This window comes from Anomaloglossus baeobatrachus, chromosome 6, assembly GCF_048569485.1.
Source record: "Anomaloglossus baeobatrachus isolate aAnoBae1 chromosome 6, aAnoBae1.hap1, whole genome shotgun sequence".
In the NCBI taxonomy this organism is placed as follows: domain Eukaryota; kingdom Metazoa; phylum Chordata; class Amphibia; order Anura; family Aromobatidae; genus Anomaloglossus; species Anomaloglossus baeobatrachus.
In genome coordinates this window covers 166,103,867-166,121,567 of record NC_134358.1, presented here as the reverse complement: position 1 = coordinate 166,121,567, position 17,701 = coordinate 166,103,867, and the positions used below count along the sequence as shown (strand labels likewise).

The following is a 17,701-nucleotide window of genomic DNA, read 5'->3' as shown; positions in this document are numbered from 1 at the left end:
AAAGTGTCCCGGGGGGCATCAGCACTGAGGGATTTAGGCTTAGGGACTCTGTGTATTCTGTCCACCAGGAAATCAGTTGCAGACAGGTCTGGGAGCAGCTCCTGCAGCAAGGAGCCTAGAAAGCTCTGCAGCCCCTTGTCTGGTATGGCCTCTGGAATTCCTCTGATTCTTATGTTGTTTCTGCGGGACCTGTCCTCTAAATCCAAGACCTTGGTATGGAGCTTTTGCACTTGTTCCTCCAGTGCTGCATTGGCATCAATGAGGCTATTGTGTGACTTTGTCAGCTCCTGCATTTTAGTTTCAATGTGTGCTGTGCGACTGCCTATGGCAGTGATATCTCCCCTCAGCTCAGCCACCATATCTTTCCAATCCTGCTGCAGTGATGAGCGGAACGCACTGAGCAGTTTCTGCATGGTACCTTTGGTAAGCGGTATATCTGCAGCGTCGGTGTCCAAGTCTGGGCCTGCTGTGGATCCCCTCCTGGATGAGCGTGAGGAAGCTGTGGAGGAGGATGCTGCTGCCATTTTCCCTCTTCCCGTGCTGGAGAAGAAGTCTGTAACTTTCGCCGGGGACGGCTTCTTCTGGGACTTTCCCCTTGGCATGCCACGTTCCTGGGTACCTCCGCAGCACTTTCCCCCCGTGTGCAGAGAGATTGGTGCCACTGGTGAGCCGAGGTGAGCCGGTTAGGAGTCGAGGTGGCTGGAGCTCAGCAGCTAGGTGACCGGTGCCATTAGCAAGCAGGCCACGCCCCCCACAATTTTTTTTTTAAGTCCCTTAGGGGGCCGACAATCAGCAATGGCTTGACTGCACTTACAATACAATACTTCAATATTAAAGCAGATTGTAAATTTTATTATAAAGCGGTCAGACACCAGGACTTTTATTAGGTCCCCGGCTGCCATTAACACCTTTCTGTACTTCCCTGGGGCGGAGAGGAAAAATGGGATTGGGTGGCGATGGGCTAACACACCACTGACTACCCCCTGATGAAGCTGCAAAAGTGGTTAAACTGGGGGACACTGGGAACGGGTTTGTGTTTTACACAAACCTACAGTATTGCTAGACATAGCATGATGCACCCAACTGCAGTCTCCCCCTATTAACTGAGGCATCTATTAATCAATAACCTAAACACCTGGTGTTAACATTTTTATTTTTTGTGACCTGTAATATAAAGTATAAATAATATTTTTTAACATGTAAACAATAAATGTTAAGTTTTAATAGACTGTTCTTTTAAGTCTGTCCTGACAGTGAGGCTTGTGCTCTTTTAGTAACTATTCTTTGGGTAACAGGGGACCCACACTCTTTGTCTATCTGCAAGAATGCAGCTTTTGCTACTGACCGGGCATTTAAGTGGTTAAAGTGCCGTTATCATAGCTGGCTCTGACTGAGGTGGGTGTTGGCTCAATAACAGAGCTGGCACTCGCCTGTACAGGAACACTCCCTGGGCCCATATGACACATATTGATACACCAGTTTGGCACAGCTCCTGTCCGCTTATCCAAATTTCAGGTTCATTTTTCAAATAAGCGGACATGTGCAGCATAAGAAGCCATACGATATTGGGCAGAATATTTCCCCTGTACTGCATTGCTCACTAGTTTTCCTCTTTGCAGGCTCTCTACTTGTCTCTGAGCTAGTGGGTGAAGGATAGCGAATATGAAGTCTCCTAATGACAGTAAAGAGGAAAAAAGGAGATCCTGTTCTCTCCTCTCTGTAACACACCCTGAGAAGCATTAGCAGAGATAAGCAGTGTAACTGTGAATCCAGCACTGGGATAAAGCACTGACTAGAAATATCAGCAGCACTGTCCTTACAGACGTCACTTTATTTAACCTGATTCTTAAAAAGTGGTAATCTCCAGATGAATCTTCAGGAGCGCACCACTCCTTTGCTTCTTGCTTTTGCAGGACCGGTTGGCTGTTCAGACAAGAAGCCTCGAATTGTGCTCACCCCCAGACGGCCAGCAGAGGCCGCTTCACCTCTGCAAGATGGAGGCGGCACAGGGAGCCTGGTTAAATTCAACAAACAAGTCCTTCCTACCAGAGCAACACAAATAAGCTGGAGCCATAGAGCCTGCTGATGCCAGGCTCCATGCCTGGTTTCTCAATAATAGTAATATGGACCCTGGGATGTCAGAATTGATTCTTTTACTCTTGGAATTTATTTTGACACACAACTGTTTTTGTTTTCATAAACAGGTGTATTTACAAAAACAAGGCACCGCGATGGGTGCTTCTTGCGCATCTTCTTACGCTAATTTATTTTTGGGGGCCTGGGAAAGGGAAATATTCATCAGTGAACCAATATCAGGCAGTGAGCAGGTTCATCAATGGATGAGGTACAGTGATGATGTACTCTTTGTCTGGGAAGGTACAATCTCTGATCTTGAGAAATTTATGCTAAACCTTAATAATAACACCATCAACATGAAATTTTCTTACCAGTTTGGAAGGAAGATTGAATTCCTTGACATTGGTATTTCCACTTTGGATAATGGTGACATAGCCACCGAGATCTACCGTAAACCTACGGCAACCAATTCTTTCCTTAAGGCTAACTCCTCATATCCTCCGGCTACTATTAAGGGAATTCCTACAGGGCAGTTTATACGTGCTAGAAGAATCTGCTCCACTAACCAATCTTTTGAAAGGCATTCTGAAAATTTACAAAAAAGATTTGAGGAAAGAGGGTATAGTGGGAAAAGGATTAGGGACGCTTATAATAAAGCAAAAAGAATGGACAGGAATAATCTGCTTTACAAACCATCTAGCAAAATTAGAACCCCTGAGAATGGAGTTAGGCTAATAGCTGACTACAACAAACAATGGAAGGATTTTAGCTCTATCATCAACAAGCACTGGCCCATTCTACTTAGTGATCCTATCCTAAATAAGTGTCTTCCCCCTCATCCACAAATCACGGCTCGTAGATCGAAGAATCTACGTGATATTTTAGTGCACAGCCATTTTGATCCGAATAAGAATAAAAAACAACGTAATTGGCTGACGACTACAGGATTCTTTCCTTGTGGACATTGCAAGGCTTGCCCTAACATGATGAAAAGCAAGGATTTCCACAATGCGGATTTTTCTCAATTGTTTCAAATTAGACAATTTTTGAATTGTGCCTCAAAAGGAGTCGTATATGTAGCAGAATGTCCCTGCAAAAAGATTTATGTTGGCCTCACATCCAGGGAGTTTCGCATCCGTATACGCGAACATATAAGAGACATTGAAAAAGGGAAAGAAACAGAGGATCCTTCTCAGCTTAAAACCATTGCCAAGCATTTCTATTATCATCATAATTCAGATTCGAGCCTTCTTAAGGCAAAAGCAATTGATCAGGTCAGTATGGGAGTTAGAGGGGGCTGCATGAAAAGGACACTAGCCCGCACTGAGAGTAAATGGATTTACAGACTAAATAGTGTTGCTCCTAGAGGTCTAAATGAGAATTTTGGGTTTGGGGCATTTCTGTAGGGATTTCATATAGTTGGTGAAGATATTGCATATGCGTATTGATATAAGTGTTTCTGCGTGGGCGCCTTTTAATGGGGGCGCAATTCCGCCTATGCACATCTGCATTCTGGCCTCAACATAATTAATATACATATAAAGTTTTTGGGTAAGACATTCTTTTAGGGGGGGTTTATTGTGTTTACTATAGAGTTTTAAAGTTCTTATACGATTTTAATGAATAAAAATTAATTCAATTTTTTTATTTATAGAATTTATATACCGTCATTTATTCGGGTGACTTGCCATTGTATGAAAATTCGGCTGATTTGGGTTCTAAGGAAATGTCATTGAGAATAGAAAAGAAAGAAAAGAAAAGAATAAAAAGAAGACCTCAACAGCAACCTGAATATAGCAGGGAGCTCATGTCCACTTCACGGTTTCCACGGCAAATATGGACATTCCACATCTTTATCTACAATTTTTTTTTTTTTTTTTTTTTTCTTTTTTTTTCCCACCATCACATATTTTGAAAATGTTGCAAAGTTTTGTGTGGCATCTTTTTGCCTGATACGCATCTTATAGCTTTTACTAATTGTATTTTGTGATAAAATTCTTTTATTGATATACAACAAGAAACGTTCTATTATATGTATTGGAAATGTCCTTGGTTCACTATTGGTAGATTTTTTAGTAATTTCACTAGGGATCAATGCTGTCTCTACACTTCATAAGATTGACACCCTTTTTCAATATTTTTTTCATAATTTATATATTTCTCACATATGCTAATATTATTACATATTATGCTTTCACATATCACTAATTACACTTTGCATTTTTGGCTTCCACATTCCATAAGATTTGTTCTTTTTTCACTTTATATATCACATTTAGCAACCATTAATTATATTAAGTCTTTCACATAAATTATACATTTTATTACTGGTGATTCTTTTACTTCTTTCTCAATGACTCGAACCTCTGACACGCTGTCTTCTTGATCACGGGAGAGTGTGTCTTTCATACATGCTCCACTCACTGAGCTCTGCTTTCCGCCGGCAAATGGGAGTGCTGACATCCCGGGTCGTCTGTTACCTTGACGACCCGGCCTGTCATGTGCTTCATGTCCGACGGGCAGTGATCATATATAGTGATGGTTGTCATGGTATGCAAGCACCAATAGAATCCCGTCATCAGAACTAACAGCTGTTCCCCGTTATGGGCGGTCACAATTGAACTAAAACAGGGTATTTAAGAACCCTAGCTTCATTCCCTCTCAGCATCCCCTGAAGAAAGCACGCTGAAACGCGCGTCGGGATATATTGCGGCATACCTAACAACCCTGACCATCTCCAAGGTATTTTGTATTTAGCAATATTTATTGCGGTCTATTGGCACTTGCTTCATAATGTTTTTTTACTTAAATGCCTTTCATTTCCACAATTGTTTGGTGTTTTCTATAATGAAAAAGCACTTTGCACTTTATGCTTTATTTTTTGAATAACATCAAAATTACATTACATATTGGTCAGTTTAATAATTAAAAGGTTGTAATTTATGGTTTAACCGCTGCTGTATTATGGGCATTTGATCCAGTCCTTTTATTAGTATTTATAAATATGTATTTGATGTAATTTTAACTAAAATTCCTGAATAAAAAATTATTTTTAAATGTGAAAAAGAGACACCTATTCCTTTTTGAGGTATTTTTTGATTAATATTCCATGCCTAGGTAATCTGAAACAATGGGACTGCAGGGGGCCATTAACCTAGGCAATGAGCAGTTAACTGGAAGATTACTAATCCCTTCATTTTTTTACAACAGTGACTTTTTTTAATAAAGGGGTATATTGAAAGCTTGTTTTAGCACACACTGTACAATTTTATTTATGAACTCGAGATAGACTTTTTAAGTGAGCTGAAAGTCCATCGCTTCGTTTAACGATGGATTTTAGGTCGATTACATATACTTGTACGATCTTAAATTAACTGCTTAAATGGTCATTCTTCCGCTTCGTGAACTCTTTAAACCAACTGTATGTTGATCTAACGCATCACACACAAATATATCTTTATATATAGATATGTATACAGTTAGGTCCAGAAATATTTGGACAGTGACACTATTTTCGCGAGTTGGGCTCTGCATGCCACCACATTGGATTTGAAATGAAACCTCTACAACAGAATTCAAGTGCAGATTGTAACGCTTAATTTGAAGGTTTGAACAAAAATATCTGATAGAAATTGTAGGAATTGTACACATTTCTTTACAAACACTCCACATTTTAGGAGGTCAAAAGTAATTGGACAAATAAACCAAACCCAAACAAAATATTTTTATTTTCAATATTTTGTTGTGAATCCTTTGGAGGCAATCACTGCCTAAAGTCTGGAACCCATGGACATCACCAAACGCTGGGTTTCCTCCTTCTTAATGCTTTGCCAGGCCTTTATAGCCGCAGCCTTCAGGTCTTGCTTGTTTGTGGGTCTTTCCGTCTTAAGTCTGGATTTGAGCAAGTGAAATGCATGCTCAATTGGGTTAAGATCTGGTGATTGACTTGGCCATTGCAGAATGTTCCACTTTTTTGCACTCATGAACTCCTGGGTAGCTTTGGCTGTATGCTTGGGGTCATTGTCCATCTGTACTATGAAGCGCCGTCCGATCAACTTTGCGGCATTTGGCTGAATCTGGGCTGAAAGTATATCCCGGTACACTTCAGAATTCATCCGGCTACTCTTGTCGGCTGTTATGTCATCAATAAACACAAGTGACCCAGTGCCATTGAAAGCCATGCATACCCATGCCATCACGTTGCCTCCACCATGTTTTACAGAGGATGTGGTGTGCCTTGGATCATGTGCCGTTCCCTTTCTTCTCCAAACTTTTTTCTTCCCATCATTCTGGTACAGGTTGATCTTTGTCTCATCTGTCCATAGAATACTTTTCCAGAACTGAGCTGGCTTCATGAGGTGTTTTTCAGGAAATTTAACTCTGGCCTGTCTATTTTTGGAATTGATGAATGGTCTGCATCTAGATGTGAACCCTTTGTATTTACTTTCATGGAGTCTTCTCTTTACTGTTGACTTAGAGACAGATACACCTACTTCACTGAGAGTGTTCTGGACTTCAGTTGATGTTGTGAACGGGTTCTTCTTCACCAAAGAAAGTATGCGGCGATCATCCACCACTGTTGTCATCCGTGGACGCCCAGGCCTTTTTGAGTTCCCAAGCTCACCAGTCAATTTCTTTTTTCTCAGAATGTACCCGACTGTTGATTTTGCTACTCCAAGCATGTCTGCTATCTCTCTGATGGATTTTTTCTTTTTTTTCAGCCTCAGGATGTTCTGCTTCACCTCAATTGAGAGTTCCTTAGACCGCATGTTGTCTGGTCACAGCAACAGCTTCCAAATGCAAAACCACACACCTGTAATCAACCCCAGACCTTTTAACTACTTCATTGATTACAGGTTAACGAGGGAGACGCCTTCAGAGTTAATTGCAGCCCTTAGAGTCCCTTGTCCAATTACTTTTGGTCCCTTGAAAAAGAGGAGGCTATGCATTACAGAGCTATGATTCCTGAACCCTTTCTCCGATTTGGATGTGAAAACTCTCATATTGCAGCTGGGAGTGTGCACTTTCAGTCCATATTATATATATAAAATTGTATTTCTGAACATGTTTTTGTAAACAGCTAAAATAACTTGTGTCACTGTCCAAATATTTCTGGACCTAACTGTATATATCTCTTATATATATATCTTTATATATATATATCTTTATATATATATATACATATATATATATATATATATATATATATATATATATATATATATATATATATATATATATATATATATATATATATATATATATATATATATATATATATATATATATATATATATATATATATATATATATATACATATATATACACACACACACACATACATATATATACATACATATACATACATAAATACATACATATACATATACACATACACATACATATACATATACACATACACATACACATACACATACATATATATATATATATATATATATATATATATATATATATATACACACACAAACTAAACTACCAATAATCTTGTTTAGGCTGCAAATTGAGTCATATCGCCCGTCACGGCATGCCACTCTCCATACAGGAGCGTGCAGCTGCACAAACATACATGTAGCAGACAGTGTCGGGTGATGCAATTTGATACTCGTGTAAGTCACACTTTCACTTACATATTAGTAATGGAGGGAGGGGTGTCTCATAGATCCTCCCCATTACTAATCTAGGGCTTAGTGGCAGATGGGGACTGTTGTTAACCTTTTATTACCCCAATTGCCACCGCACCAGAGCAATTGGGAAGAGTCGGGTAAAGCGCCAGGATTGTTGCATCTACTGGATGCGACAATTCTGAGCGGCTGCAGGCTGCTGTTTTTAGGGTGGGTGCAGCCTGATAAGTATGTGTCTCCCCAGACTGAGATTACCAGCCCCCAGCTGTCGGGCTTTATCTTAGCTGGGTATTAAAACTGAGGGGGTTGGGGGCCACACAATGTTATTTTAAATTTACTTAAATATTAAAAAAAAAAAAAAAGGCGCATGCAGTTTCTCCTATTTTGATACACAGCCAAGATAATCTCACGGCTGGGGGTTACAGCCTGTAGCCATATGCTTTATCTGTGCAGGGTATCATAATATGGACGGACCCTATGCAACAAATCACAGACACCAGGATGGCTGGTGGACAGGGAAAGCAGTGCATATGCAATGAAGGTAATAAAAGGCCCTGGAAGTGAATGGGCAGCTGCAGGAGCAGCTACAGTTGCGCCAGAGACTCTAAGTATGAAGTGCTTGCTTAATTTTTTTTTTCCTTTATTTTTCCCTTTTTTTAAAAAAATTTCCTGAGTTGCCGGATCCAGATCAACACCCGGAGTCCTGGATCCGCACTGGAGTATGTTTGAAACTGCACAGATCCAGACTTTTACAGTCCGGGACCGTCCATCACTACGGATGACCCATTCTTGCTTATTCGTTACTTGGCGTTAATCACACTTTCTGCTTTGCTGTTTGCGGATTGACTGCAGGTCCTCAATGAGATTGCGACCTGTGGAGTTTCCTAACTACATCCCCAAAATTTCAATGTTTTGCTCATCGAGACACTTCGTAATCACTTTTGAATTGTGACATGGTCTCCATCATGCTGAAAAAGCATTGTCCATCACCAAATTGCCCCCAGATCATTGGGAGAAGCTGCATTTGGAGGATGTTTAGATCCAATCCTTTACTCATGGCGGTGTTTTTAAGTAATATTGTGACTAAGCCAACTGCCTTAGGGTATGTGCGCACTAGGCGTTTTTTTCACGCTACTTTTTTATGTGCGTTTTTGTCTCAAAAAACGCACCCGCGGCTAAAAAACGCGACAAAAACGCATGCGTTTTTGCCGCGATTTGGTGCGTTTTTTGCTGCGTTTTTGCTCACTGCGTTTTTAATCAGTGCACAATGCCATTAAAGATTGTTGATGAAAAAAAAAAAGGTCTGATGTCATTTCCTTCTTCAAAATGTTCATTGTATGCAGGAGAGCAGACAGACAGCTGGAGAACTACAAGGCTCAGCATCCTCCATTCACTAGTGTATGCAGGAGAGCAGACAGCAGCTGCAGAACTACAAGGCTCAGCATCCTCCATCCAGGACTGTATGCAGTTTTTTGCCCAAAAAGAAAAAAAAAAATGACATGGGCTTCGCCATATTTTTGTATGCTAGCCGGGTACAGCAGGCAGGTACGGGCTGCCCCCAACCCCCAGCTGCCTATTTGTACCCGGCTGGGAACCAAAAATATAGAGAAGCCCCTTTTTTTTTTAATTATTTCATGAATTTCATGAAATAATTAATTAAAAAAAAAAAAAATGACGTGAGCTTCGCCTAATTTTTGAGTCCAGCCGGGTACAACTAGGCAGCTGGGAATTGGAATCCACAGTGCAGGGTGCCCAAGCTTTCTGGGCACCCCCACTGCGAATTACAGTCCGCAGCCACCCCAGAAAATGGCGCTTTCATAGAAGCGCCATCTTCTGGCGCTGTATCCAACTCTTCTAGCTGCCCTGATGCCGGGTGGCTAGCTAGGTAATAATGGAGTTAGGGCTAGCTGTATATTATCAGCTGGCCCTAAGCCCGAAATTCATGGTGTCACGCCAATATTAGACATGGCCACCATGAATTTCTAGTAATGATAAAAAAAAAAAAAAACAACACACAGAAAAATATTTTTATTAGAAATAAAAACACAACACAATTAGTGACTCCATCTTTATTGAAATAAACCCCCCTCCGCAGTAATCCTGGGTCAAGGGTCCCGCGCCGTCCAATCCGGATCCAATATCATCTGATCGGTTTGCTGGAAGGCAAAGTGATCAGATGATGTGTCAGGATCAAGTGCCTGAAGCACATCACACATCAGCTGATTGTATAAAAGCCGATTATACAATCAGCTGATGCATCGGTGCAAAAAAAAAAAATAAATAATACTCACTTATGTGCTGATTACCGGCAGCTCCTGCAGCGATCGATTGGACAGGAGTCTGATCCCGTTCGATCGCTGCAGGAGCTGCCGGTAATCAGCTGATGAAGTCCCCTGACGGCAGGATCTGCTGATAGCCGGCCGGGCGTGAAGAAGCCGGCGAGACTACGATCAGCTGATGCGTCAGGTGACTGCATCAAGTGATCCACCGCCAGGTCCTGCAAGCAAGGTCCTGCCCCGGGGAGACTGCACACAGCCAGAGCGGCGGTACCGGGACAGGAGCTGGGAGCGGGCATGGCACCGGGACCCTGCAGACAGGTGAGTATATATGACATTTTTTTTTTTTCTACTGTTCACTTTTGTTTTCGCCGCTGCCTCCACCTCCCGCCCAGACATGGCGCCGCACGGAGCTGATATGCACAGGATGGGAGGTGGACGCAGCGGTGACGGTACCGGGAGGATTCCTGCTTCTGTGTTTACCAACAGAAGGAATCCTCTTCCTGTACACGTCACTATACTGCCCACCCATTGCGTTTATAGCTGCGTTTTTAGTCATAGAAACGCGGCTATATGCGTTTTTCATTGCGTTGTTGAACATCTCATTGAACTCAATGGGTGAAAAACGCAGTGAAAAACGCAGAAATAATTGACATGCTGCATTTTTTTGGTCACCACAAAAACGCAGCTACAAAAAAACGCTGTGTGAGGACAGCACTTCTGAAAACCCATAGACATTGCTGGGGAAGCAATGTCACTGCGTTTTCAGCACAAAAACGCGGTAAAAAACGCCGCTAAAAACGCGGCAAAAACGCCTAGTGCGCACAAGGCCTTAGAAGAAAACTGACTCAACACACAAATGGTCTCAGGACGCTTTACTGTTGGCATGACACCAGACTCATGGTAGTGCTCACCTTTTCCTCTCAGGACAATCATTCTTGCACATGTTAAACAATCTTAAGGGGACTTCATCAGGGAAAATAACTTTTCCCCAGTCCTCTGGAGTCCAATTACTGTACTTTCTACAGAATGTCAGTCTGTGCTTGAGGTTTTTCTTGCAGAGAAGAGGTTTCTTTGCTGCCTTTCTTGACACCAGTCCAGCCTGTCTCACCGTGGGTCCTGATGCTCTGACGCCTGCCTGCTGCAAAGCCTGAGCAAGCTCTGCATTTGTGTTGACAAATAGCAAAATAGACAAATGTAGCAGAATCCTCTTTAGCAGATGGTTTGAATAAAGCATAGTATCTAAATGTTCCTCTAAGAGCAACTGCCCCCAAAGGTCAAGGAGCAACTCAGTGATGATCAATGCTTTTTCCAGCAGGATGGAGACCTTGTCACAAAGAAAAACTGATAACTAAGTGGCTTGTTCAACTAAACATTGAAATGTTGAATCCATGGCCAGCAAACTCCCCTGATCTAAATCCTATTGAGAACCTGTGCACAAATCCCAAAAAGCAGGTGGACAAACAAAAACAGAAATTGTGATAACTCCAAGCATTGATTATACAAAAATGGGCTGCAATCAGTCAGGATTTGGCCTAAATGCAGATATCCATTATGTAAGGGCGAATTGCAGATATTTTTTTTTTTTTGGACATGCGGTTTACAAAGATATAAATATTGTTCTCTTTAGGACAATCAAGTACCATATTTTTCGGATTATAAAACGCACTTTACAGAGGAAAATGAGGGGTGTGTCTTAAAATCCGAATATAGCTTACCGGGGGGTGGGGGGCTGTCTGTGCGGCAGCCGGGTGCCTGTTGGTGCGGGCCGCCCCTCTGTGCTGAAATGAGAGTGCCATCTGCGCATGTGGCACTCCAGGTGCCATCATTTGAACCGGGACCGCGGACACTGGGACACTCACCGCACCGGCCTGCTCCACTACTGACCCGCCACTGAAGCCGCCACTGACCCGCCTCTGCTACCGCCACTGACCCGCCGCTGCTGCTGTCACGGACCACCACTGCTTCCGCCACTGACCCGCCGCTGCTGCCAGCACAACCTCTGCCTCCTGTGACCTGCTTCACCACCACTGCTGCCCCCCTCTGGTAAGACAACACCAGAGTATAAGACGGACCTCATTTTTATTTTTTTTTACCTCCCTCTCTAAATTAGGGGTGCGTTTAATACAACGAAAAATACGGTAATTGTTGCGTCTTTCTGTAATACACGGGACTTCATTTTTCTGCCACTGTGTTAGTTGGGGGAGGAGAAGGGTTCGGGTATTTATTTTTTGTTTGTTTTTTTAAAATAAGGGGGGGGTTTCCCCAATTTACATCACAAAGCCACTGACATACATTCAACAGCTTGTTCCCCATCCTATAATAAATATGTCTCTTCCTGGCTGCATAGCAGTGCTGTCTGGGTCTCCTATGAAGCAGAAGCTCCTGCTCCTCACTATACACAGCGATCACAAGACCACAGTGTATAGATTAGGAAGCACCTCCATCACCTTCTATGATCATGTACACAGGGCTTGCTTAGCGCTGCGTATACAGCCATGGAGAAGGCACAGACCGTCGTAATAAGCCGTCTCTGCTTTAATAGACCTAAAAACACTGAGGCCACAAACTGAAAACCAAACTCTGCACAGTTGTGACTAAAGGTTTTGAGACCGACACAAACAAAAACAGACAATGTGTAATTTGCTTCTAACACCTTCTCTCCTAAGTTAAAAATGAAGTAAACCAATTCTGTAGTGGCCGCGCTCCCCGTAGTAATGATTTTAAAAACTCTTGTCCTCAAATGGAATTTATTACTCAAACATACGGAAATAAAAAACGGATACAACGCGTTTCGGCGAGAACAACCGCCTTCCTCAGGTATCTCCTGAGGCCACTACAGAATTGGTTTACTTTATTTTTAACTTTTTCACCTGTGGTAATCCGAGGCAGGAACATACACAGGATCAATTCAAGGCAAGCGGCAGACCCGGATAAGGCTACTTTCACACATCCGGTTTGAGCAGTGCGGCTCAATCCGGCTGTGAAACCTATGCAACGGATGCGGCGAAAACACCGCATCCTTTGCATAAGTTTTTACATGCGGCCGGTCCGTTTTTTTGCGGTTGCGGCACGCTACTGAGCATGCGCAGTGGAAGAAACCGCATGCGGCGGTCGGATGTGTTTTCCGCATCGCGACGCATCCAGCGTCCATAGGCATGCATTGAAAATGCGCCGCAGCGGCCGGATGCGGCGCGATGCGTTTTTTTTTGCCGGAGCAAAAACGTTGCAGGCAACGTTCCATTCGGCCACGACATCGGCTAAATCTGCCGCATGCGGCAAAAACCGGACCGAACGCAAGCCCATGCGGCACAATACGGCACTAATGTAAGTCTATGCAAAAAAAACCGCAACCGGCGGCAATAAAAACGGTTGCGGTTTTTCTGCAGAGCGCCGTATTGTGCCGCAGAGCAAAGACCGGATGTGTGAAAGTAGCCTAAGGAGACTTTGGAAAAGTCATATATGCCTGAAGTTTTGTGGCAAAAGGTGAGTACATAAAACTTCAGTAAAAAAAAAAAAAGGGCACCAGAGAGCCGCTTTGATAACGCGCTGAGATTGGCGCCGCGTGTTTGTTTTTTATTATATACCCTGCAGGGAATCACCCTACCTTCTCTCCTAAGTAATTTTTAGACAGCAAAAAAGGAGGCAGAGCATTACTGTCAGTACTGGACTTCTAGGAGTATTTGCCACTATCTTCTTCAAGATCCATTATCTGTCAGTGATCAGGTATATTCTTTTCCATCAGAGACTAGAAGCCCAAAAGTTATCACTATGAGTTTGCTACAATTGCATCTAGCCCAGGAAAACATTGAGATTTCTCTTACAAATAGAAAACATTTATATTCGGTTTGAAAATCTGTTATTTTAGAGAAAATGCCATAAATAAATAGGAAGCTAGTTAAAGGGGGTTTTCTAGGTTGACCATAAATTTATGTAGTCACTCTATGTGACCACAGATTCCTGACAACTGACAGTGTTCACAATGTGCACACTGTCAGGATTACCCTTTACCGCTACCTCGAGCAGTCATATGACCACAAGTATGCAATTCACATACTAGCAGTCACGTGTTGACTATTACATTTCAACTTCCTTCAATGTTCTGAGACCACAACCATGCAAATTGCATACTGCAGTCATGACGACTGCTGAAGCTGGCAATAGAGGGTATTCCTTACAGTGGGCATATTGCATACTGTTGGGCACTCTGCAGTCACAAACAGTGACAGGAGAACTTTATTTTCAGTTAGGAAAAACCCCTTGAGAGTTAAAGGGAACCAATCACCAGGATTTTCGTATACAAGCTAAAGCCATTGCTATACTGGCACTATCAGGCTGAGTCTATATATACCTGTAGTGGGCAGCTCAGATGTGTAGGTTTTGAAATCCAAAAAAGTAAAGTTAATAAAATGAGCAGCTTGTTGAGTTGCACTGGAGCAGATCATATATTCACAGTTATCCCCTCCCCTTGTTAGAATTAGTATAAGTATTATACAAACGATTCACTGTGTCTAGCAGGACCTGTGTGAGGTCATACCCATGTGACCAGAAGGGGCGGGGCCTCAGCCACCAAAGCTGGATACCAGGTCACATGGCTATGACCTCCCACAGGTCCTGCTAGACAAAGTGAGTCATTTGTATAATGTTTATGCTAATTCTAACAGGGGGAGGGGATAACTATGAATATATGATCTGCTCCAGTGCAACTGTCACTCAGCAAGCTGCTCATTTTACAAACTTCACTTTCTTGGGTTTCAAAACTAAACATCGGAGCTGCCCACTACAGCTATGTATAGAATCAGCCTGATAGTGCCAGTATAGCACTGGCTTCAGCTTATATACGAAAATCCTGGTGATTGGTTCCCTTTAAACTTTGATTCCTAGATGGGTCATTCATCTTTAGTATATTTGCCCAGTTTCGCATGAATTATCACACCCCAAGTCAGTTTTGTAGACTAGTTTTAACCTAGGAAACGATAGGCTGACCAAGAGTGGTTGTAATGATCTTCCCTGCCATACATCACTACTCCGTTTCCGCCTTCAGCGCTGTATGAACAGCTCTGCACATCTCACTCCTCTTACACATCTCCAGTTAGAGTAACAGAGTTTCTTACATCGGTTTAGGAAGTTGTCAATGTTCTTGTTTTTCCTCATAGCTGGGAAGTCCAAGTCGTACACCATAGCGTCCAGGCCATCCTGCAAGATAAGCAACAGCATGATTATACACATTGCAACACCAGGGTCCTCCCAGGAGAAGTCATCAGTGTGTGTCACAATCCAGACAGGGTGCTGGGGAAATCTAGGAAATACCGTACTACTGCGTATGACAAGGCAGCGCATTCTGGCGTGATACTTTTCCTTTATTCACCGGAAGTTTACAGATTAGGCTGCTTTCACACTACGTCTTTTTAACATGCGTCCTGAACGTTTTTTTGCTGCAAAAGCGGATCCTGCTTTTACAGCAAAAAACGCATGCAAACGCATGTGTTACTTTGCAGGATCCTGTCACTGGATGTTTAGGGGCGGGCATTGGAGTCATGTGATCGGGAGTGAGAGGAACTAAACGTGCCAGACTGGGAGCCGGCATCTGACAGCTGCGAGGCTCGTAACCAAGGTAAACATCGGGTATACTTGCTTGGATACCCGATATTTACTTTGGTTACAAGCGTTTGCAGCTGCTAGGAGCGGGCTCCCTGCACACGTAACCAACGTAAACATCGGGTAACTAAGATAAGTGGTTACCCGATGTTTACCTTGGTTACGAGTGTCCGCAGCTCTCAGGTGGGGGAGAGGGAGGGGGAGAAACAGAGAGACTGATCACACCAGGCTGGTTTCTGGGCATGCTCAGTAGAGCAAGCAGGATCCTGTCTATCAGCATGCCAGCGTTCACATGCGTTTGCGTGCGTTTTAGTCAGGATCCAGCAATTTGCAGTATTTGGACGCAGCTCAAAAACGCTACAAGTAACGTTTTTGAAAAAAGTTAAAAAACTGCAAGTCACTGGATCCTCACTATAACGCACGCAAACGCATGTGAACGCATGTTGACGTGAGTCCATTGCAAATGCACTGAAATGAAAACGCATTTGCACTGGATCAGTTTTTGCGTTAAAAAACCGTTCAGTACGCATGCTAAAAAACGTAGTGTGAAAGCCGCCTTACACCTTTTTCTGTGCTAACTACGACGCCATGAACTACAGCCTCCACTACTGCTGAGGAATTGCTCATGTTCTTTAAAAGGGGCTGTCCCCCAAACAAGGTACACTTTAAAATAAATCAACAGATCTTTAAATACAGTAATAATTTCCAAATGGATGTAAGATAAATGTTCCTGTGCTGAGATAATCTTATATATGTGTCCCTGCTATGTGCTGTCACCATACAGGGACATGATGCGAGTATACCACAGCTCCTGGGCCGGGGAGGACACAAAAGAGAGTAGAGACAGTACAGCACAGGGTTGCAGATGATTCTGTGAGAAAAAACTTTTTTTTTTTTAAACAAAGGGCAGGGAAATGCTTTACCTCACAGAAAGAATCAGCTTTGCTGTAACGTCAGTACTCTCTTTTGCATCCTTCCCAGCCCAGAAGGTGTGGTATGATCAGATCCCTGTACAGTCAGACACAGACATTACACAGTACACAGCAGGGGCACATTTTTCTCAACACATCCAATAGTTGAACTTACTATTTATAGATCTATATATTAAAATATGTTAGGCCTAGGACGCACGGCAAATAAAATTGGACAAGTGGAACACAAAAAAAAAAAAATGCATTTCATTTAGACCAATGTTACTCGATCAGGCCGTTGCCATCTGCGATTTGTTTCTCAGGCGGAGTCGTACTGAGAAAACAATTGCAGCATGCTGCAGGTGTATGCGGGAGCCCTATTCACTCGCACCCATACAAGTCTCTGACATCCGAGTGCAGTGCGATATACACATCAGCTTACAATGGAGGAGATGGGGGGATTAATCCCTCCCTCTCATCTGCAGCTGTGATCTGATCACACTGGAATGACACTCGGCTCATGCTTACAACAGAGCTGCTGTCCTGTGAGTGCAGGCACTCTACCGGCATTCATAAGAAACACATCATAGCAGTGACGGGTAATCATCTGACCTCATGCTGCTATGCCAACCCATTGGCGCCATGTGATCCCCAGGAACAATGGGATCTCAGCCGGAGTGCTTAAGATTGCGGTCAGAGTTTGACAGCATGATCTAAGGGGTAAATACGCGCGGGTGGATTGGAGATCCACCCGCGCCTGTTAGCTTGGAAGGTCTGCTGATCACATCAACAGATGTGAGGGGAATAATGCTCACCAAACGAGCCCGCATTAAAAGGGACAGACACGGCCAAGAACGTACCAGTACGCCCTTGGTTGTGAAGGTGTTAAAATTGAAAGCATTCAGCCCAAGTAGCGGCATGCAAAATTAGGGTCATAACATAAGTGTACCCCTTGTCACTGGCTGTTGGGCTCTCATGAAGTGACTGATTTGTGTGCTAAGTACCTAATTTGTTTACCTACTGTCTACTGCAGTAAGGCAATTCCAATTTCATACACTCAATGTTTCCATAGTATAGCAGTTCAGAGTGCAGCTGTATCTTTTTGGTTATATTGACTAGTTGATTCGGCTTGCACCTGTTCACACTTTTCTTCTTGGAGGTGCTGGTCAATTTTTTTTAGTATTTGTAGTACAT

General features: G+C 42.9%; 1 protein-coding gene across 3 annotated transcripts in view; it reads right to left on the bottom strand.

The window, feature by feature from the left end:
- The window catches only part of ROCK1 (Rho associated coiled-coil containing protein kinase 1), a 287,747-nt gene that overhangs the window by 205,745 nt on the left and 64,301 nt on the right, over positions 1-17,701 (bottom strand). For all 3 annotated transcript variants that reach the window (XR_012724294.1, XM_075314471.1, XM_075314473.1), the window contains exon 2: positions 15,113-15,194. Coding sequence is in view for 2 of the 3 variants with exons in the window: in XM_075314471.1 (XP_075170586.1) it covers positions 15,113-15,194 (82 nt within the window). In the remaining variant the exon portion in view is untranslated. The remainder of the gene's footprint in view (positions 1-15,112; positions 15,195-17,701) is intronic.